Source organism: Vicugna pacos, chromosome 3 (assembly GCF_048564905.1).
Source record: "Vicugna pacos chromosome 3, VicPac4, whole genome shotgun sequence".
NCBI lineage: Eukaryota > Metazoa > Chordata > Mammalia > Artiodactyla > Camelidae > Vicugna > Vicugna pacos.
Window position 1 is genome coordinate 71,348,967 of NC_132989.1, and position 23,560 is coordinate 71,372,526.

At 35.4% G+C, this 23,560-nt stretch overlaps 1 protein-coding gene and 1 pseudogene across 6 annotated transcripts in view; one reads left to right on the forward strand and one right to left on the reverse strand.

The window, feature by feature from the left end:
* The window catches only part of FAM169A (family with sequence similarity 169 member A), an 85,045-nt gene that overhangs the window by 53,703 nt on the left and 7,782 nt on the right, over nt 1-23,560 (forward strand). For all 6 annotated transcript variants that reach the window (XM_072958506.1, XM_006197582.4, XM_072958505.1 and 3 more), the window contains exons 6-11: nt 7,254-7,433; nt 13,497-13,625; nt 14,265-14,377; nt 17,423-17,462; nt 17,975-18,125; nt 22,744-22,900. In XM_072958506.1, coding sequence (XP_072814607.1) covers nt 7,254-7,433; nt 13,497-13,625; nt 14,265-14,377; nt 17,423-17,462; nt 17,975-18,125; nt 22,744-22,900 — 770 coding nt within the window. The remainder of the gene's footprint in view (nt 1-7,253; nt 7,434-13,496; nt 13,626-14,264; nt 14,378-17,422; nt 17,463-17,974; nt 18,126-22,743; nt 22,901-23,560) is intronic.
* Nucleotides 11,653-12,534, reverse strand: LOC140690250 (centrosomal protein of 120 kDa-like; annotated as a pseudogene).

The window sequence follows — 23,560 nt, forward strand, 5'->3', positions numbered from 1 at the left end:
CAAAGTACAGACAGGCAAAAGCCATGGGGCGGAAGCAAGTTCAGAGTGTTTCAGAAACAGCAGGGAGACCAGTGTGGCCGGAGTGGAGAGAGTGAGTGACGAAGGGATTCAGAGAGGCAGGGCCACATCCTGACAGGCCTAGTACACCAGGGGAAGAGTCTTAGTCTTGTTCTGTGGGTGACAGGAATCAGTTGAAGGGTCTTGAGCCTGTGTGTGAGTAACACTCTCATTGGCCTTTTAAAGAGGTAGCCCTGTTGTGTGGAAAACCAGAAGGAGAGATGGCAGGGTTAAGAGCTAACTTAGTTAAGAGGCTGTTGCAGAAAAGCCCTGGTGAGAGGTGATGGTGGCTTGAACAAGGAAATGGGGATAGAAGTCTTCATATTTGAGATAAATATGAAGTTATTGCTGTAATGTTTCTGATGGATTGTACATGGGCTGTGAAGGAAGAATCAGGGATGAGTTCTGGGTGTTTTGCTCTGAGCAATTGGTAGAATGGTGGTGAGACTGACTGAAAAATTAGTCAGCTGGAGGAGGAGCAGGTTTGGGGAGTGTCTATGAAAAACCTGATTATAAATGGTTTACTTGAGTCACATGTATAAATTTTTTTCTACTGCTTTTTTGTTGTTGTTTTAATTGAAGTATAGTCAGTTACAATGTCTCTGGTGTACAGCACAGTGTCCCAGTCATGCATATCCATACATACATTTGTTTTCATATTCATTTTCATTAAAGGTTATTACAAGATACTGAACATAGTTCCCTGTGCTATACAGAAGAAACTTTAAAAAAATCTATTTTCATATATAGTGGGTAACATTTGTAGATCTCAAACTCCCAAATTTATCCCTTCCCACCCCACATGTATAAATTCTTATGTTGTTTTATTTACATTTTTTACAGCTTTATTGAGGTTTGTTCACATACCATACAATTCACCCATGTAAAGTATACGATTCAGTTCTTTTTTAGTATATTCACAGAATTATACAACTATCACCATAGCCAATTTTAGATCACTTCCATCACCCCAAGAAGAAACCCCATACTCATTAGCAGTCACTCTCTGTTCCCTCCCCTCCTGTTCTCTCTGTACCTGGCCCTGGGTGACCACTAAGCTGTCTACAGATTTCTGTCTCTATAGATTTGTCTGTTCAGGACGTTTCATATAAATGAAATCATACAGTTATACCATCAGTAGTGTTTTGTGTATGGCTTCTTTGGCTTAGCATACTGTTTTCACGTTTCGTCCATGTTGCAGCATGAATGAGCACTTCATTCCTTTTTATGGCCAAATAATATTCCCTTGTATGGCTTTTCCAATATTGTCTTTCATTCATCAGTTGATGGACTTTTGAGTTGTTTTTACTCTTTTGCTATTATGAATAATGCTGCTATGAAGGTTTTTTTTTTTTTCATGTTTCTGTTTCTCTTGGTTATGTTCCTAAGAGTGGAATTCCGGGTTGATATGGTAACTCTAAATTTTGCCTTTTGAGAAACTGTCAGACCGTTTTCCAAAGTGACTATACCATTTTATATTCCCACCAGCAATGTACCAGGTAGCAATTTCTCCACATCCTTGCCAACACTTTTTTTTAAAAAATGTTTTCAGAGACTATGTAATGACAATGGAAAATATACTATTTAAGAAAAAGCAAACAGGATATAAAGTGCTTCTTTTTGTTCGAAAGGTATATAGATACACAGAAAATATAAATAATATAAATATTTCATTTAAGTGTTGCATTGTGAGCCAACAGTTGTTTTTATCTGTCTTTTTGATTATAGGCAACCTAGTGATGTAAAGTGGCATGGAATTGTCATTTTGATTTGCATTTCCTTAATGGTTAAGGATGATGAGCATCTTTTCATGTGTACATTGGTCACTTGTATATCCTCTTTGGAAAAACGTCTATTCAAATCTTTTGTCCATATTTAAATTGGGTTGTCTTTTTTTTTTAATCCTCCCCCCCAACTTTATTGTGATATAACTGACATACAAAAAATTGCCCATATTTAAAGCTTATAACATATTGTGTGCGTGCGTGTGTGTGTGTGTGTGTGTGTTTGTTTTTTGGCTGGGGGAGGCAATTGGTTTTATTTATTTTTAGAGGAGGTATTGAGGATTGAACCCAGGGCCTCATCTGTGCTAAGCATGCACTCTACCGCTTGAGCCATACTCTCCCTCCAATTTATTGTGTTTTGACTTAGGTGTACACCTGGGATTTCATCACAACCAAGATAATGAACATAGCTGTTATCTCTAAAAGTTTCTTTGTACCCTTTTAATAATTCCTCCTCCCCCAGTTTGTTCCCAAACAAACACTTATCTGCTGTCTATTATTATATATTAGTTTGCCTTTTCTGGAATTTAGCAAAATGGAATCACAAAGTATGTGATTTTGTTTTTTAGTCTGGGTTCTTTCAGCTTAGTTATTTTGAGATCCATCCTATTTTAATCCCCATATCATAAAACTCAGTCTTTTAAGGTCATTTTTAGTATATTCACACAGTTGTGCAACCATCACTACTGTCTAGTTGCAGAACATTTTCATCACCTCAAAAAGAATTCCTGTACCAATTAGCAGTCACTGCTCACTTGCCTTACCCTACAGTCCCTGGAAACCGCTAATCTACTTTCTGTCTAGATTATTTATTTTATAGGTTTTTTAAATGTTTATTTTATTATGGTAAGAAAACTTAATGTAAGATGTACTCTCAACAGATTTTTAACTGTAGTTTGCAATATTGTTCACTAGGAATGTCATACAGCGCATCGCTAGAACTCACTCATCTTGCATTACTGAGGCTTTAAGCTTGTTGATTAGCAACTTCCCATCTCCCCCTCCCCTTGCCTTTGGCAACCATTGTTCTGCACTTTGCTTCTGTGGGTTTCAGTATTACAGATACCTCATATAATTGGAATGATGCAGTATTTGTCCTGTGACTGACTTACTTCATTTAGCATGTCTTTAAGGTTCATCTGTGTTGTTGCATAATGCAGGGTTTCCTTTTTTTAATCACTGAATATTCTTCTGTTGTGTATATATATGCATATATAACCACACTTTCTTTGACCATCCATCCATCAGTGAACATTTAGGTTGTTATCACATTTTGACTACTGTGAATAGTGCTACATTGAACACTAGATTGCTAATATCTCTTTGAGATACTGATTTCAATTATTTTGGACAAGTGCCCAGAAGTAGGGTTGCTGGATTCGTATGGTAGTTCTATTTTTAATGGTTTGAGGAACCTCTACTTTTTTTTAAAGTTTTGAAGAACCTCAAAAAAACCTCCTGTTTTTCATAGTGCCTTTACCATTTACATTCTCATTAACAGTATACAAAGGTTCCAGTTTTCTGTATTTTTGCCAAGATTTATTATCTTTGTTTTTTTTGATTTGCCATTTCCCTGATGATTAGTGACATTGAATATTTTGTATATACCTGTTGACCATTTGTATGCCTTTGGAGAAATGTCTGTTTAAATCTTTAGCTCATCTCTTAACATTGGGTTTTATTTGTCTTATAATTACTGATTTGTAAGCATTTTTTCATGTATTCTAGATACAAGTCCCTTATCAGATATGTATATACTTTGATAATATTTTCTCTCATTTTATGGGTTGCCTTTTCACTTTCTTCTTCTTCTTCTTCTTCTTTTTTTTTTTTACTTTCTTGATGATGTCCTTTGAAGCACAGAAGTTTTTAATTTTGATGAAATCCAATTTATCTTTTTGTGTGTCACTTTTGCTTTTGGTGTTGTAGCTAAAGAAGCTTTTCCTAACCCAAGGTGATAAATATTTACTGCTATGTTTTCTCCTGAGACTAGTTTTAGCTCTTACTTTGATGTTTATGATCCATTTGCAGTTAATTTTTGTATATGGTGTGAGGAAAGGGGGTCCAACATCATTCTTTTACATATGTGGCTATCCACTTGGCTCAGCACCATTCATTTTAAAACGTTATTCTGTTCTCATAGAGTTACCTTGGGGCCCTTGTCAAAAGTCAGTTCACCATGAGTATGAGGTTTTATTTCTGGGACCTCTGTTCCATTGATCTCTATTTTCTTGCCAATACCACACAGTCTTGATTACTGTACCTTTGTAAGTTTTAAAACGGCAAGTGTGAGTCCTCCAACTTTGTTGTTCTTTGTTAAGATTGTTTTGGCTGTTTGCTTTTTTTTTTTTCCATTTCTCTGTGAATTTTAGGATTACCTTCTCAATTGCTGCAAGAAATACAGCTGGGATTTTGAGCCTGTAGGTCTGTTTGGGGAGTATTGACATCTTAACAATGTTAAGTCTTCTGTACTGTGAACATGGAATGTCTTTCCATTTATTTAGGTGTTCTTTAATTTCTTTTAAATATTTGTATACAAATTTCAGTACACAAGTCTTGTACTTCTTTTGTTAAATTTATTCTTAAGAACTTTATTATTTGTTGATGCTATTGTAAGTAGAATTGTTTTCTTAATTTCATTTTCAGAGTGTTCATTGCTGTTGTATAGAAATACAATTGATTTTTGTATGTTGATCCTGTATCCTGCAACCTTGCTGAAATCTTTTTTGTTTGAAATCAGTGTCAATTATTTTTTTTCCAGGATTCCTTAAGATTTTCTATATACAAAATCATTTCATCTATGAACATAGTTTTATTTCTTTCCAGTCTGGGTGCCTTTCATTTCATTTTCTTGCCTAATTTCCCTGGCTAGACCCTCCTGTAAACATTGAATAGAAGTGGTGAGAATGAACATTTTTGTTTTGTTCCTGATCTTAGGGGAGACATCCAGCCTTTCACTGTTAAGTGTGATGTTAGCTATGGGTTTTTCGTAGATTTCTGTATCAGGCTGAGGATGCTGAGTATTATTATCAAACGTATGTGCTGGGTTTTGTCAAATGGGTTTTCTCTCTCTATGGAGATGACCATGTGCTTTTTGTTATATTTACATTCATACGAGCTCTTCCATTGTTGATCTTGGAGTAAGTCTCATGCATTACAGGAATTAAAGATGAGTGGTCATGAGCATTTGGATAAATGGTAGAAGCCTTGAGAGTAGGTGAGGTTACCCAGAGAGAGCACACAGAGAAAAAGATGGCCAGAGATGGAACTCTGAGGAATATCAATATTCAGGCTGCTATGTGCAAGGCTAAGTTTTACTTCATTTCAATTAGTAGATTTAATTTAATGAAAACTTCATTTAAGTAATTATGTATTAAGTAGTTACGCTATTATCTTTAGCTGTTGACGTGGCTGAAGAATCTCTAGCAACATGGGAAGTTTTTCTGCCCTTTATTTGATTGTTTCTGTATAAAGTTAGAACCCTGCTCCAAATACAAAAATAAATATTTAAGATATAGGCAAAATAAGGGAATTAGCATGCTTTTTTGAAATGAATATGGACGTGGTGAGTAAATAGAACTTTAGACTTTGTGAGCCCTACTGGTTTTATAAATTGACCATTTTAACACAGATGCTGGACTTTACCTTTTTTCTACTAAAAGGAATATTTGTGTGGAAACAGAAAAAAAAATCAACTTGTGGAACGTTTACTTCGTACAGTTGGTGTTCTTTTGTAAGGACCGAAGCACGCACAGTAGTAAATAGCAGCAGATCCTCAGACTTTGTACTGAGAACCAGAACTAGACAGTACTTTCTCTTCTCATTTTCGCTTTGTCTTCTGAATTACTGCTGCTCACGAAGTAATGTCTCTCTTGATGTCATTATCGCTTCTGGCAGTGACTGTTAGGAAACCCTGATTTTAAGACATTAAGAGCTGATAATGGTCACAGTAGCTTGTTGGCGAGACTACCTGTTAGATTCAGACAAAAAATTATTTATTTATGTCAGTTTTGTTGAGCATAATCGATACTTTAAAGTTGTATATATTTAACATGTACAGCTTGATGACTTGATATACATTGCGAAATATTCACCAAAATCAAGATAATTAACATGTCTTTTCTCACATGGCTACTATTTTCTTCTTTTTTTTTTTTGATGTGACAACACTTAAGGTATACCTTTCTAACAAATTTTCAAATATATAATACAATATTGTTAACCAAAATCACTATTTAAGACATTTTGACTCTTATCAGTATCCTAACAATGTCAGCAGTTAAGATTCAAGCATATAGCAATGTATATTATGTATTCTAAACTTAAATTAGTTGATAGTCTCTGATAGTCTTGGAGACTATTACAAAAGGTTATTGAAGTTCTCCAATTTAATCATAGATCATTCATTGGTTGAACTATATAAGAAGTCTTATTATATTGACCAACTCATCAAGTGATATGATTGGTAAAAGTTAATTTGTGAGATGTTTGTTTCCTGAAGTTTTGTTTCTTTCTTGAACTATATTATTAGAATTAATCCAGAATCATATGAATAACTGAGAATAATAGATTATTTAATTTAAGGCACAGAGTTGAATATTGATTAATAGCTAACTGTGAATTAATACTACAATTAATAGAAAGTGGGATGCCCCACCATGATGCCCTCAACTTGTAAACTGTCTTAAGGCAGGAGCTGTCACATCTCTTTGAGGGTCAGAAACCAAATGAGGGTTCTTAAAAGACAAATCAATACAACTGTGTAATGAAGAGTCATATTTATACACTACAATGAACATTTCTTCTGTTAAACCTTAAACATACATATTTTAAATAGTATATTCACAGCAAAAAGATTGCTGACCTAGCCATTTCTAAAACATGTTTCCATTAAGTCCTAATCTATAGTCCTTAAACATTTGGAGAACTAATTCATTTCTTTGCCAGCATTAAATAGATAAAAATGAGACTATACTCAATAGGGAAAAAGTAAAGAAAAGATGACAGGTATGAAGGTTGGAATTAGATACTTCATGTATTATAAACTGCATACAATCATTAAATACTCTTTAAATTTGAAAATTTAGTAGTTGATGAGTTTTAAGGTTGTGCGAGTCTATGAACAGTGATATGTATTCAAATATATAGTTCATAAAATGGAACTAGTTATTTGTCTTGTTAGATACTGTGGCAAACAAAATACATAGCCCTTCTCATCTCAAGTATACATTATGATGTGTAATAGCTGGAAAACATTTTACCATATAAAGTTTATGCATTTCTTGAACATTCTTCTTGATGTAAGAAAAACTAACCAATTTTAGAAAGGCTTAACCCATGTTCTCTAAATATATATACATATATGGCCTTTCAAATGTGAAAAATTGTTGGACTTTTGTTTTATGACTGCAGGCAGCATATGTACCTCATTTCTTACCCAAAGCTACCAACTGCCAGTTCTCGATACAATGTTTGTAAGAAAGAAATACCGAGGCAAAGATTTTGGGCTTCACATGCTGGAGGACTTTGTTGATTCCTTTACAGAAGACGCACTTGGCTTGCGGTATCCACTGACCTCTCTGATGTACACAGGTAATTGGAATAAGTTTTAAAAAGTTATACTTGTCTCAGTGTCACTTCTGACCTGTTTTTGCAGAATATTGTAAATATGCATGTATCAGTATTAAGTAAATTATATGCTTTGGCTGTCTAGGGCTTAATTTTGCGAATGTGCCCTTATCTCACACAAATGGTATTTTGGGGGTGTGGTAGCTTTTTTAAAAATTGAAATATAATCCACAGTGTACAGTTTAGTGGTTTTTACTGTATTTACAGCTATGTAACCATAACCACTATCTAATTGCAGATTCACCCCAAAAAGAAACCCTGAACCAGCTAGCAGTCCTTCTGTATTCCTCCATTCCTCGTTCCTCTAGCAACCACTAACCTCTTTTCTGTCTCTATGGATTTACCTATTTTAGATATTTCATATAAATGGAATTGTATGATTCAGTTACACTGTAAGCTCTTTGTGTCTAGCTTCTTTCACTTTGTGTACATGTTATCAGGGTTCATCCATGTTGTAGCATGAATCAGTGCTTCATATTTTTTTTATGGCTGAGGAATATTCTGTAGTGTGGATATGCCACATTTTGTTTATCTATCATCAGTTGATGGACTTTTGGGTTGTTTCCACTTTTTAGGTATTATAAATAATGCTGTGTTAAACATTTGTGCAGTTTTTGTCTGGACATTACTCTGCTGTATATACTTAGGTGTGAATGGAATTGCTTGGTTATATGGTGACTCTGTGTTCAGCCTTTTGAGAAACTGCCAAACTGTGTCCCAAAGCACCTGCACCATTTTACATTCCCATTAACAGTGTATGAGGGTTGCAGTTTCTCCATATCCTCACCATTTGTTGTCTGTCTTTTTGATTATAGCCATCTCAGTGGTTATGGAGTGACATCTCATTATAGTTTTGATTTGTGTTTGGTGTTGAGCATCTTTTCATGTGCATTTTGGTCTTTTATGTATCTTCTTTGGAGAAGTGTCTGTTGAAGTCCTTTGACCATTCTTTGGGTTATTTGTGGTAGATTTTTAAATTAAAAAGAGAAATTCCATATATATACAAAAATTACATAAAGAAAAAGGTAACAGATAATCGTGTACCATCCAGCATGTACCATTGTGAGAAGTGGATCATTGTCAATACAGCTGTACTCCTGTCATATCCAGTTAGTTCACTCCCTTGGTCGAAATGAGCACCATCCTCAATTTGGCATTTATTTTCCCCATGTATGTACGTATCCTCCAACAATGCATTGTTGTTTTACATATTTTAAAACTTTATATAAATAATATGTACTGTATGAATTCTTTTGCAGTTTGCTTTTTCTACTAATCTTTATAATTATGAGATTCACTCTTGTGGATTCACATAGCTCTGTCTTCTCTTTTTCAATGCTGTTTATCTTTCCATTGTGTGGATATATTGTGTTGTGATGTTTTAAAAACTATTGGTGGATTTATATTTGCATTGGCATAAAGCCCATACCACTACTTTTTTCTTAATGAATAAGATTTAATCCTGAAAAGTAAATTATTTGAAAACTTTTATAAAATATACTTTACCATTGATTTTAATCTAATATCAGATATTTATTTTCACTGAAAAAACATTTTTGTTTTTTGTTTCCTCCTCCTTTTTAATATGAAAAATCCCCAAAACAAGAACCAAGGGTTGCATGCCCATCTTGAATCATGGTTTCTCTCTAAATCCATACATGAGAATGGAATGAACCCTGTATAACCTTGGATAATCTGCAAATGGATTTTGCTCTTAAAGTCTAATTAGTGCTTCACTGAATCTGGGGAGGAATGCAACCACATCTACTGCAGGCGGAACCTCTTATTACTTGCCCTTTCCTGGGATTCTAATGATAAATAAGTTGAATACCAAATGAAAACGGGTGCTTATGTATTATGTAAGGTATTTTATTTCAGTTATTTTAATTTAGGCAAAGGACTCACTGTGGCTTGTCATCCCCCACCCCCAGCTTTTCCCTTCCTGTTATGTATGAAAACTACAACCAGAAAACATGAGAAATATTGTCAAACATATGGGAAAAAAGTGAGAGAATGGTATCCTAGTGTCCATGTATCCATTGTCCAGATTAACAGCTGTTAAGATTTTGCCATGTTTGTTTTCATTTATTTTTAGGTAAACCTAAACAGAACGTTGAAGATACAGTTGATGTTCTCTCTGGATCCCTCCCCAGCCCCGTTCCTCTTTCTCCTTTCCTCCCGGAGATAATTGTGTTCCTGAAGTCGGCGGATATCCTTCCTGCCCATGGTTTCATACTTACGTTTTTGTCCATAAACACTGTAGAGCATTATTTATTGTGCTTTTTTAATTTTAAAATTTAAAGTTTTTGGTGATAAAATTCATATAACATAATATTTACCACTTTATTTATAGGGGTAAATAGTTCGATGGCAGGAATCACTTTCCCAGTGCCGTGTACTCATCAGCACTATCTGAACCCAGGACTTTTTCATCGTCCCCAATCTAAACCCTGTACCCTTCAAACAGTAACTCCCCTTCCTCTTTCCCCTGCATTCGCTAACTTCTTTTCTGCTCTCTGTCATGAGTTTGCCTGGTCTCAGTACCTCACAAACAGGAATTCATACACTATTTGTCCTTTCTGTGTCTTATTTCCATAGCATAATGTTTATGGTCCATCCATGTTGTAGCATATATCAAAATTTCATTCCTTTTTATGTCTGAGTAGATTTTATTGTGTGACTGTATCACATTTCATTTATCCATTTATCCATTGGTGGACGCCTGGGTTGTTTCTCCCTTCCTGTGTTTCTGTGAATAATGCTGCTATGGACATTGGTGTGCAGATATCTGTTTGAGTCCCTCCTCTCATTCTTTTGGATATAAACCGAAGAGTGGAATTGTTGGCTTAGAATTCTGTGTTTCACTTTTTGAGGAATTGCTAAACTGTTTTCCCCGGAGGCTGTATCACTGTGTTTAATGTGGTTTTAAACTTATAAAATGACATCGTTTTGCTTTTTTATTGACTTGTTTTTTTAGATTTATCAGTGTTGATTATACACAGCTGTAGTTTATTTGTTGAAGTTGCTGTATAGTATTTCATTGTATACATATTATAGTTTATTCCTATATCCCCTAATGATGATGAGCACTTAGGTTGTACGCTGACCCCAGTTTGAAAACTGTTCTGTAATGAACATTTTATTCATTATACGATGTCTTCTGCATATGTGTAAATCATTAGGGTATCCCTAGAAGTAGAATTGGATCATAAAATGTTTGTCTTCAACTTTACTAACCACTTCACAGTTGTTCTCACACTAGCCGTGTGGGAGTTTCCATTTCCCGTATTCTTCTGATGATTGTTACTATCTGATGGGTGTGAAAATGGTATCTTGCTGTTTCATCTTGGCAGCTAGTGAGTTTTATCATCTAGTGACCATTCAGGTTTCATTATGGGTGAATTTCCTGTTCATAACTGCCAATTTTTCTTTGGGGTTATTTTGTCTTTCTAATTCAATTTTAGTAATTTTTCATATGCCCAGAATACTAATCTTTTGTTTTATTCTGTTTATCTCCTAATCTGTGTCTTCATTTATTTTTTTTAATCTCTAGTAACTTTATTTAAATAAATGACTAATTGGTCGCTCAATAGATCACATATGGCTTCTCTGCCCTGATCCTGCTTTCTGTTTTCAAACTTGTCACCTGCAAATGTTACAAGTTAAAAAGACAGATCATCTAAAATGAATTAAATAAAACTAGTTACATTTACAAATGGCCTCGACTTATAAGATGTCTGTATTCAAATGAACAGGACAGCATTTTTAAAGTGCAATATGCACTCTTCTGGCTCACCATAAAAAATTATGTAACTGGAAATTCAGTCATTTCTCTGAGAGCAAATTTAGTGAAAAGCTGTTTTGAAAGTTAGCCACTTGACACAACATTGTAAAATGACTATAACTCAATAAAAAAAGTTAAAAAAAAGTTAGCCATGAAATTATAAATTATGAGAAACCCTGAAAAGTCATTGAAAATTAGTAGATAAGATGCAGTTAGAAATAAACCAGTGGAGAGGCAGCATAAAGTAAATAAAGTAAAATAAATACTATACAATAGCATAAAAAGTTTTGCTTATAAAAAATTGAAAATTGCATTTTAAAATATCAATTTTCCCTTCTTTTGAGGGTTTTACAATTAAAATTTAGAACTGGAGTCTCTGTAAAGATTTTCCAAATGTTATTAATTACTGGCCTTGTTTTTTGCCCAAACCTCTCTGATCTGTCGGTTGAGTTCACTCATCATTCGATCCTCGTGATTACACACACCCATCCTTTTCCAGAGAAGAGGCATCCTTTCTTCTAGGAGGCGAGTCAGATAATCATGCAAACCTTCTTCCCGTGTCCTGCCACGTGGGCCGTCCATTTTTCCAGCTGCAGTCTCTCTGGAATCCTGGTACTGCTTTTGTTCTTGTTGCCTTAGCCTGTTCAGTTCATTTCTTATATCCAATAATTTTTGTCTTTCAGTTTTTACTGTGTCTTTTTCCTCAGCAGCCAGGTAATGCAGCCTTATCTGTTCCAATTCTTCTTGCTGTTTTTTAAGACGAGCCATTTGACTTTCCTGCCCTCTGCTGCTTAAGTCTGGCAAGTTCTTCCAAAGCTCGTCCCCACTGCTGCTTGTAATGTAGTTTAGACTTAGTTGCAGGTTCCAACTTTGTTTCAAGTTCAGCCTTTTCCACTGTGAGATTTATTTCAGACTGTAATTGAATTTCTGGTTTGTTGCTTTGCTGATCCTTGAACTGATGGAACTCTCTTTCTAAAATCTTATACATGTTTTTGGCATCATTAAGCTGCTGCTGAAGTCGATGTTTATCCCCTTCTAGCTGCTTGATCTTTAACCTTTCTAGTTCAACTTGGGGGACACAATCTTCTTTGGCCCTGCGGATACAGTCCTGGGTATGGTGCCTTTTAAATATAAACCATGTAGTCCAAATAAAGCAGCTACTGATATAAATTAAGTTTAGGTTAATTAAAATTAAATCAGATTGTAAGTTCAAGTCATTAGCAGCCCCATGCGGCTCTGGTAGCTACTGGATTGGACAGTGCTGCTGTAGGTCATGTCCATCTTCACAGAAAGTCCTGTATAGAAAGTTTTAAACTTTAATAATCATGTTTCTCATACTATTTTATCACGGATTGTGATTTTTGTATCTTTTATAAGAAATCCTTTAGTACCCAGATATCCTAGAGGTATTCTCTTATGTTTTCTTTAAACATTTTGCTTTTTATAATGGGTATTAGAATTCATCTAGAACTTATTTTTATGAATGATATTGATATGAGGTCAAGATCTGACTTCTTTTATTCTAACATCATTATTTAATAGTTTTATTCATTCTCCTCTGAAATGTGATTCCTCCTCTGTCATTTGCCAAATTTCTAGTTTATATGTGGTTCTTTCTTGGTGTTTTTTTTCCCCCCTTGGTATTTAATTTTCTTCCTCCTCTTCCTCCTCTTCCACATTATGTCAATACCAGGTTGTTTTTAATTACTGTGCCTTTAAGATGATTCTTGTTAATCTGCTAGAATAAGTCCTCCTTGGTTTTTTTTCCCTCAAATTGGCCCGAATATTATTTCATAGCCCTTTGTTCTTTCATTTTGAATTTGGGATCAGGTTTTGTCCAGTTCCATTAAAGAAAATCTCTGTTGGGATTTTGTTTAGAATTGCATGGAATTTACAGAATAATTTGGTGAGCATTGGTGTTTTCACACTATTGAGTCTAACAGTCCTTTTATTCAGTTCTTCTTTTATGTCCTTCAGTAACATTTAGTAATTTTCTCTTTAAAGGGGAAGTATATCTTTTATGAGGACTTGAATTCCTTGGTTACTTAAAACTTTAATATGGAATTTTATTTAGGATTTTGATTCATAAATGAGACTGCTTTCTTATTTTTGGTTGCTTGGTGATTTTGCTATCGGGGTTATGCTAGCCCCATTGAGTGAGTTGGGCAGTTTACTTTCCATCTTCTGTTTTCCCAAACAATTGATTTTTGGGATTTCTAGGAAATTCTCAATGTGTTTTTCAGCTTGCAAGCAGTATTTTGAAAAGTATCCTGGGGACCATGAGCTCCTTTGGGAGGTTGAAGGTGTTGGACATTGGTACCAGCGAATACCAGTCACCAGAGCATTACAAAGAGAAGCGCTTAAAATTACGGGTAAGAATGTTTCCATTTTGAACACAAGTCCAGCTTAAAAAGGAGCGCCTAATGAAGAATGTGACAATGAATATATGTATGTTCATGTATAACTGAAAAATTGTGCTCTACACTGGGAATTGACACAACATTGTAAACTGACTATACCTCAATTAAAAAAAAAAGCAGTGCCTAATGGTTGCACCTTACAGTCCATAGTATTGGTATATTGTTATGTGATCTCTTTAGTAACAGAGCTTCTTTTCTAAAGTTTGAATTTTTGTTCTTTGTAAACATTTGAGTCACTAGTATAAGAGGATCTAGAATAGCCCAGTGGAATGTAACAGTCCAGTAGGAACTGATGGGTGATAAATTAACACAGATTACTCAAACAGGGAGAACAGGCATCAGGGGCAAGGCTGGTACCGGGGTCTCATCCATCTCTCCTCGAAGCCACTAAGTACAGATAACTATTAAAGATTCTACATCTGCAAAGTCTCATTATAAGATGTTGGTGAAGGGGATATCCCACACCAGATTTTCAACACCCTTTTGTTCAGGCTGCTTTTCAGGGCTTTTGTGAAAATCAGTACAAACGATGTTACAATTAAAACCAAATATTAATTGGGTTACAAATTTTTTAAATTCTTCTACATACAGCTGTTTCTCAAAATGAAGCTAAAAGACCTATGTCTGGAGAATACGGTCTTGCATCTGTTCCAGAATTTGAAGCCGGAACTGAAGATAATCAGTCTAGTGAGATGCAGCTAACTGTAGGTACACTGTGTGTTTATGTAGGGAATAATTAGTTTGCTGTTTTTTAAAAATAGGGCCAGCTAATATTTAGCTTTTAATGTTACTGTTCATTCAACAATCTTATGTAATTTCTACTGTGTTAGTTACCTTGTTATTTTCTGTTAGCTGGTCATTGAGGATTTAATTTGAAAAATAATTTGGAATACACAAAATAATATAGAAGAAAATAAAAATCTATAATCCCATTATCCTAGATATAGCAACTAAAATTTTTATATATGTACTGAATATATAATAAAACATGTATCTGCATATGTTTTATTTTTGTTCTTATTCTTTTATGCTACTTCTAACTGCTCTTCTCCATTAACATACTATTGTAAGCATTTTCTGTGGCATTACTGTTTAAAAACATTGTTAAATAGCAGCACACTGTTCTAGTCTGTGTAGGTAACTATCATTTATCTCCTTAACATATTACACTTAAGTTTTTTATATTTATAAATGGCCCAGCCATGAACACATTTATTCACCTTTGTGCAAAGTAATTATTTCCTTACACAGATAAATTTCTAGAAGTAATTAGTAGTAGGTCAAAGGGTATGAAGTTATTTGAGAAGTTTGAGGCTACATATGCTAGGTCTCTGTAGAATGTCATGCACTTTGCAAATAGTAGGTGACCCAGAAGTAGAAGGACAGGTCCCATTACTGAATTCCAGAGGACTCACCAGGTGCATTTCTAGAACCTACTTAATTGTTATTACTTAAAATACAAGTCCATTGGTAGGATTCTGGAAGTCTGTTTTTATGCAGTGTTTTGTTGTGATGGCATTTATTACAGTCATATTTGTTTTGTACACAAGTACCGGAGTATATCTTTAGTGAGTGTTGAATATGTCTTTGTAAATGTGTATGCGATTCAGAGACACGTGTTTTGGTGAGTCATTTGTGCCTCTTTTTTCCTGTCTTAATTAGCATGAGTGTTAACTCTTTGAAACTATGTAAAACATTTTTAAGGATAATGTAAATAATACAATAGCTATATGTAAGGAGTTCAAGTTTTTGTTTTTATTTTTTTCTACCTTTGGAATTTCAGACTTCAGAATAAGCCCATGTTCTATTATGTTGCAGTCCAAGTTCTTCAGATTTACTCAGAGTCATTTAATATTGGTCAGATATCATAAAACTAAGGAACGTTTAAAAATCTGCTCTTTTCATACATGTAGTGAGAACAATGATTTATTTTATATTAAGCCAAATAATTTTAAATGTGTCATTTTAATGAAAGTATATTCAGATGGTATCATATTATAAGGTCAGCAGCATAAATTGGATTTTTGTTTTTAAAATATATAGTCTTCATATTACTTTAGTATTTTAATTCAAGGAAAATAATTTTCTATTAAACTATTTATCTCTTTTCATCAGTAACCACAGGGGAAGTGGTTTTGTTTGTTCATTTTAACTACATAGTTTTTTTTTTAGCTTTATTGAGGTATAATTCACAAAAATGTACATATTTAAGGTGTACACCTTGATGTTTTGATATATGCTATAAAGTGATCAATCACTACCTGATTTAGTCTTTAGGTGATGTTGATATTTCTATCTGATTTTTTTTTTCTGTTTTGGGGCATAAATATTACATGTATTTCTCTTAGGATACTTTTGGTACCTTTTATTTATTCATCTCTATCTATGTGTTAGCCATGTCTAGTTGAACTGTAGGCTTCTTGAAGGCAGAATTTTTAGTTGTTTCCTTGTTTGTCAGTGTCGTGTAAATAGATCTTCTTGAAGTCTTTGTGTCTGCCATATTGTAGGGTTTCAATAAATGTGTAATGAATGAACGGACAGCAATTTATATAATAAAATAGGTACTGTGGCAAGCATTGGACATACAGAAATATTGTTCTGAGAAGCATGGGGGAAGTAGATGGTCCATTACTGGAAGCAAATAAGTAAACAAATATACTACACGGTAGTTATTGCCATAATAGAATATAGAGCAAATAATTGAAGGTACATAGCAGAGTATGATTAACTCTGCCTAAGGACTGGAATAAGTGTAGTAACTGAGCTGACTTTTAAAGAGTGGACAGGAGTTCTATGATAAAGGTTGATAGGGCATTCCAACAGATAGCATGTAAAAAGCACAGGTGTAAAAGAAAATGGCACGTTGGTTTGTAAGAGGTTGAGAGTTTGTATTCTAGGTGGTGCTCAACCATTACAAATCTTGATGTTATTTGTATATTTTTTAAAGCAAAGAAGTGGTACCTTTTGTGACTTGGAAGCATCAGCTGTGATAGTGGAGGAGATTACAGGGCACGTGATTAGAGTGAGGGGTACCATTGAGGAGCGCATGTTAAAGATGAGACATGCCTGATTTAAAATCATTAGTAATAAAGATGATTGGTCATACCAAAGAGGGGGCAGTCTTGAGGGATTCTTCAGAGTAAAAATTGACAGGCTTTGTGGCTGATTGAATGAGGGATAGGAAGAAGTTATTACTGCCTCACAGGTTTTTGGTTAGAATGGCATAATGAATTGTTACCGCCATTAACCTAGATAGAAGATAATATTGGGAAAAATAAGAGTTCAGTTTGGGACAGGTTGTATGTGAAATTGGGTGAAGTATCCACTGGAGAGATATTTCATTGGAAATAGAGCTTTGGAAATCAGGGGGAAAGTTGGGGAGATTAAACTGTGTATTTCGATTCATCAGCAAGTAGATCTGGAAGTAAATGTGGCAGATAAAATTACACAGGAAGAGAATATGGACTGAGAAGAGAAGGTAGGTGAGGACAGGACTCGGGAAACTGCAATGTATATCACTTTAACAGATGGCTTGATAAGTTGTTAGGCTTATAATAAACAGGCTATGATATAGCCTTTTTATTTCTTAACTAAATTTTCCTTATTGATGAATAGTGAGCATGAAAAATGCTATTTGAAAAAATTTTTAAAAGATTTTCTTTGACACTGAATGAAGTAGCTCCATAGGGAGAAAAAAGGATCTAAAACTTTTGGTTTTTATCTGTATCTATATTTGGTTTTTATTTTAGATTGATTCTCTAAAAGATGCCTTTGCAAGCACTTCTGAAGGTAAGAAATTCACCTGGTCTATCAGTAAGTGCATGAGACACTTAGAATTAAGTATGTGTTCATGTGTGTGTGTCCTTTAGAGTAAGTGAAGACTTACCCAGCATTAAAATCTAGATCTGGGTTCTAATGCCACCACTACCACTGGTTTTGCCATGTGAACAGGTGGGTAAGCTGTCGTACCTCTTTTCCTCATTTCCTTACCTGTAAAATAAGGACAGTACTGTCTACCTCGTTTATTTTCCAAGATTATTGGCCGAGGATATAAGTGAAAACACAGAAGCACTTTGCAGAGCTCAGGGTAGCACAGAAATGTGAGGAATGAATAGTGACATTATTTTGTAATTTAGAAAGAGACACTGACATGGTTTCTTAGCCTGATGTAAGTGAGAGAAAGGAAGTGTGTGATGGCGGGGATACAGGTGAACCAGCGTAGTTCCTGCATTTCTGTGTGTTTAAGAGGTAATCCTTTGCATACATAATCAATTCATTGTAGTGTTGCTGGTTTTTCTCAGGTCATGATAAGACACCTGTTTCCACTCGTGCTCGAAGTAGTCATCTAAAGCGGCCAAAGATTGGAAAGCGGTTTCAGGACTCTGAATTTAGTAGTTCGCAAGCAGAAGATGAAAGGACTCACCAGACTTCACCTACAGCTTCAGTAAACAAGTAAAGTGTTGTTTATTTCACACTCAGTATTTTGTTTCTTTTTCTTATCATATTACTAGTATTTGGTTTTTAAGGTGAAGGTTATTATATTGTTTGTATAGCAAATGACCTTGGTGTAGGAGTTTGTATTTGAATTCTTCCACAAGAGTGTTGATGACACTTGGTAAGTGTCCCTTTGACAGTGTTGTAGGGAGAGGTTGCTAGTAAGAGAATAGAATAAACTCACGATTTCATCTATCGTGTAAAAATCCAGGAGAATATTCTAGTGATTGTATTATCCCAAATGAGTCATTTTCACCAACTTTGAATTTGGCAGTAGCTGTGGTTTCTAGTAATGCTGAGCTCTAGTCAGTTTAAAAAACCCTCAGTTTTACCTTATAACTGATACATCTTCCTGGGTTTTAAAACATAACATAAATTAGCAATAGCCATAAATGGTATCATCAGCTCCTCCAGGAACTTACCAACCAGCCGAATCAACAAAATGCTTGGATCAAAACCTTATTTTCTATCTTCCTTTGACTCTTAACACATTGATTGCCTGCTGTCGGTCAAGTGCCCCTGAGGAAACACAGCTGTTACCCAGATTTGAGTGACATGGTGATCTACATGTTAAAGCAAGATTTAGAATATTATAGTACAAATAGACTTTTGCCTTGGAAGCCCTGCTAACTGTTCCTGAGTCACTATTCATAGCTCTGCCATTTTAGTTGTGAAATTATTCTACTCAGGTAGAGAGTTCTATAGCTATGCTAGTTTTATTATGTATAGATTTGGGTAATTAAGTATGTAAATGTTATATTTTGATGAAAAATTCATCATGTTACGGTCAAATTTAAGTAAATATTTAAATCTAGTAATTTGGGAAAAGAGTAAGAGCTTAGATAATTATGAGTTTATTCACTGAGCCACATTTTGATGTAATACCCTTTTTAGAAGGGAATATAACTGCATTTAAAATTGAACACTGTAGAATTATTGTGAAATTTTCTTTTTTAAAATAGTAACAGTGAGACTAAATGCTTGAATGCTTACTCAGATACTTCATCTTTGCCCTTGAAGAATCGACTGCCTGGTGGTTTCTAATACACGTATCTGTACCTGTGACACAGATTAAGAGCACTGCAAGCACATGCAGTAATAGAAGTGCAAAATCCTGTGGATGTAAAGGAGAGCATATTGATTCTCATTGAGGGGATGGAGAACTTTCACATTTGGGTCAGGGCTTCAAAGATAAGTAGAAAGCACAGTTGAGAAGAAGACTTTCTAGTCCAAGGGTATACGAACTATGGTCTGTAGGCCAAAGCTGGCCCACCACCTACTGTAAATAGGATTTTATTGTAACACATCCATGCTGAGTAGTTTACATGTTTCTAATGATGGCTTTGCTTTACAGTGGTGGAGTTGAGCAGCTGTTCAGTGACCACATGGCCCACAAGACCTAAAGGAAGAGTTTGCTGACCCCTGGTGTACACCAGGGCTGTCCAAAGAACTTGCTGTATGATGAACATGTTCTGTATCTGCCCTGTCCAATATGGCAGCCACTGCTCAGTGTGCTTATCAGTGAGCACTCGAAGTGTGGTTAGTGCAACTGAGGAACTGAGCTTTTAATTTCATTTAGTTTTAGTTACCATGAATAGTGATGAGTATCTTGTGACTACTGTATTGCACTGCGTAGTTCTAGACTACAGAAATAACATGAGCAAAGGCACAAAGCTAGGAGGGGGGTTGATAAGGATAACTGATATATAGGGTAAATTGTAACATCTAGTAGGAGATAAAAATACAAGAGTCTGGTCATGTTAGGCTTTGAAGGGAGGCACACTTTATTCTCCGAGCCATAGAGAACCATCAGAATTTTCTGAGCTGGACTGTCACAGGTACAGATACTTGTGTTTGAAACATAGCTCTGGAAACCTTACTGAAGAATGTATGTACTGCAAGACTGAAGATGGATTAGGAAGATGTTACAGTGGTCCAGAGAGAATTGGACCTGAAGTAGGAAGATGAAAATGGGAATAGAGAGTTAAGGATATATTTGAAAGGTATTTCAGAGGTAGAACTAAACCATATTATTTATTGTCCAAACTGATATTTTTGAGAATGAAAGGGGCATTATTAATACAGGTATACCTCAGAGAGACTGTGGGTTGGTTCCAGAGTGAATATCACAATAAAGTGAATCACATGTATTTTTTTGTTTCCCAGTGCATATAAAAGTAAGTTATGTGTATGCTATACTGTAGTCTGTTAAGTGTGTGATAGCATTATGTCTAAAAAAACCCCAAACATACCTTAATTAAAAAATAGTTTATTGGTAAAAAATGCTAACCATCATCTGAGCCTTCAGCGAGTTGCAATCTTTTTGCTGTTGGAGGTCTTGCTTCAATGTAGATGGCTGTTGATTGATCAGGGTAGTGGTTGCTGAAGATTGGGATGGCTGTGGCCATTTCTTAAATAAGATAGCCATGAAGTTTGCTACATAAATTGACTGACTCTTCCTTCCACTGACAGTTTCTCTGTAGCATGCAATACTGTTTGATAGCATTTGACATACAGTAGAAATTCTTTCAAAATTGGAGTCAGTCCTCTCAAACCGTCCTGCTGTTTTATCATCTAAGTTTATATAATATTCCAAATCCTTTGTCATTTCAGTAGTCTTTGCAGTATCTAACCAGGCTTCTCAAGAAGCCGCTTTCTTTTCTTACCCATAATAAGCAACTCCTCATCTATTTAAGTTTTATCATGAGATTGCAGCAATTCAGTCACATCTCTGGCACTATCTATGAAAGCTATAGCCTTATGAAATGTATTTCTTAGATAATAATACTTTAAAGTTGAAATGACTCCTTGATCCATGGGTGGCAGAATGGATGTTTTATTAGCAGGCATGAAAACAACATGAATTTTGTTGTGTGTCTTAGAGCTCTTGGGTGACCTGGTACGTTGTCAGTGAGCAGTCATATTTTGGAAGGCAGCTATGCTCACCACTATACCACCAACGCATGCAGCAGTCATATTTTGAAAGGACTTTTTTTTTCCCCCTGAGCAGCAGGCCTCAACAATGGGCTTAAAATACTCAGTAAACCATGTCAATAGATGTGCCATCATCCAGGCTTTGTTGTTCCATTTAGAGAGCACAGACAGAGTAGATTTAGTATCATTCTTAAGGACCCTAGTATTTTTGCAGAGGAATATGAGCATTGGCTTCACCTTAAAGTTACTACCAGCGGTGTTAGCCCCTAACAAAGAGAGTCAGCCCATCCTATGAACCCAGGCATTGACTTCTCTTCTCTGGCTGTGAAAGTTCTAGATGGCATCTTCTTCCAGTAGAAGGCTGTTTTGTCTCCATTGAAAATCTGTTGTTTACTTTCATTAATGATCTTAGCTAGATCTCCTGGATAACTTCCTGCAGCTTCTGCATCAGTGATGGCTGCTTCACCTGGCACTGTTACGGAGATGGCTTCTTTCCTTAAACCTCATGAACCAAACTCTGCTAGCTTCAGACTCTTCTTCTGTAGCTTCCTCACCTCTCTCAGCCTTCATAGAAATGAAAAGAGTTTTAGGGCCTTCCTATGGATTTGTCTTTGGCTTATGGGCATTGTAGCTGATTTGATCTTCTATCCAGACCACTAAAACGTCCCCATATCAGTAATAAGGCTATTTTCCTTTCTTATCATTCATGTGTTCACTAGAGTAGCACTTGACATTTTTTTCAACAACTTTTGCTTTGTATTCCCAAGTTGGCTAACTGTTTGGCACAAGGGACCTAGCTGTTGGCCTGTCTCAGCTTTCAACACGCTTTTCTCACTGAGTTTAATCGTGTCTGGCTTGACTTAAAGTGAGAGACATGCGATTCTTCTTTTCACTTGACCACTTAGATCCATCACAGGGTTATTAACTGACCTAATTTCAATATTGTTGTTTCTTAGAGAATAGGGAGGCAGAGGAGAGAGAGATGGGGGAACAGCTGGTTGGTTGGAGTAATCAGAGCACACATGTTTATCCGTCAGGTTTGCCATCTTATGTAAGTGTAGTTTATGGTGCCCCCAAACAATTATAATAGTAACATCAACTAGTCCCAGATCACCATAACAAATGTAGTAATAACAAAATAGTTGGAAGTATTTTGAGAATTACCAAAATGTGACACAGAGACATGAAGTGAGCAAGTGCTTTGAGAAAAATGGTGCCAGTAGACTTGCTCAACATGGGATTGCCACGAACCTCCCATTAGTAAAACATACTGTCTTTGAAGCACAATAAAGTGAGGTGCAATAAGATAAGGCGTGCCCCCAGTTAAGCCGCTGCCGGGGCCAAGCTGGAAACTCAATTGGCTGTCCTAGGTGAACTGGGAGGTATGTGCTTTCTAGGAGAACAAGGTCCAGTCAGTACACATAGAGTAAAAGAAAGGTCTAGTTTACATGATTGAAAAGATGGTGATCAAACTGGAAAATGAGACAGTAAAGAGAACAGATTTGTAAGAAGGTCAAGAAATTGGTTTTGGACCAAACAACAGTTAGTTGGTTCTCTAAGGTGTTACTTTGTTAACAGATTCCTAAAATTTTGTATTCATCCTTAATAAAACAAGTTGGGATGGTTTACTTTGGTTTTCTAGATTGGAGTCTACTGCACATACATCAGAGAGCTCAGAAGAATTCTTGGAAGAGGGACCTGAACAGAATGTGATGGAATTTGCAGATGTAAGTAGTGATAAAGATGTTCGGCCAGCACCAGAAACCCAGCCACGCCTGGAAAAGCAAGATGGTGAAAAGGTATGAGATTCGCTTATTAAATAAAATGAATGGAAGTAACCAATTTTAACTTTCTTAATCATATATGGTTAGAAAAGTGCAATGATATATTTTAGACTGTTAGTGGGAATTGGATTTAATGCTAAAAAGCATGTATGTCTGTATTAAGAAAGATCAGGAAGTGTAGGATAAAGTTACAGGTACTTTATATTTCAAACTGAGCTTATAAAGGTTGACTTACTGAGAACATAAAATAGAGGATGTTTAGATAGCCATGTCCCTCAGTGTATTTAAGATACAAATTAATTTGTGGAATTAAACATACTTAAGAAGTGACACAAGTGATGTGACTATACAAGGTCTGCCTTATAAAACAAGTTAGAACACTTGGAGGTTCAACAGGCCCCCCGTTGCACTCCTATTTTGGTTAGAAGGGCAGAATTAGTTGTCCAGAAAAAAATATGTATTTGACCACAATTGACTTATAAATTCCTGGAGAGATAACTAAATGCATTTCTTTTTTAACACTAGAAGACAAGTAGGAAAATCCTTTGTGACTGAGTAAACTTTTTATCTGGCTTGATTTCTGCAGCTCCCCAATTATTTGTCCCTTTCTTTCTTCTTCTCTATTTCCTGTCCTGTTCTTCTTCAATATCTTCAGTCTTTCCCTGTCTATAGATT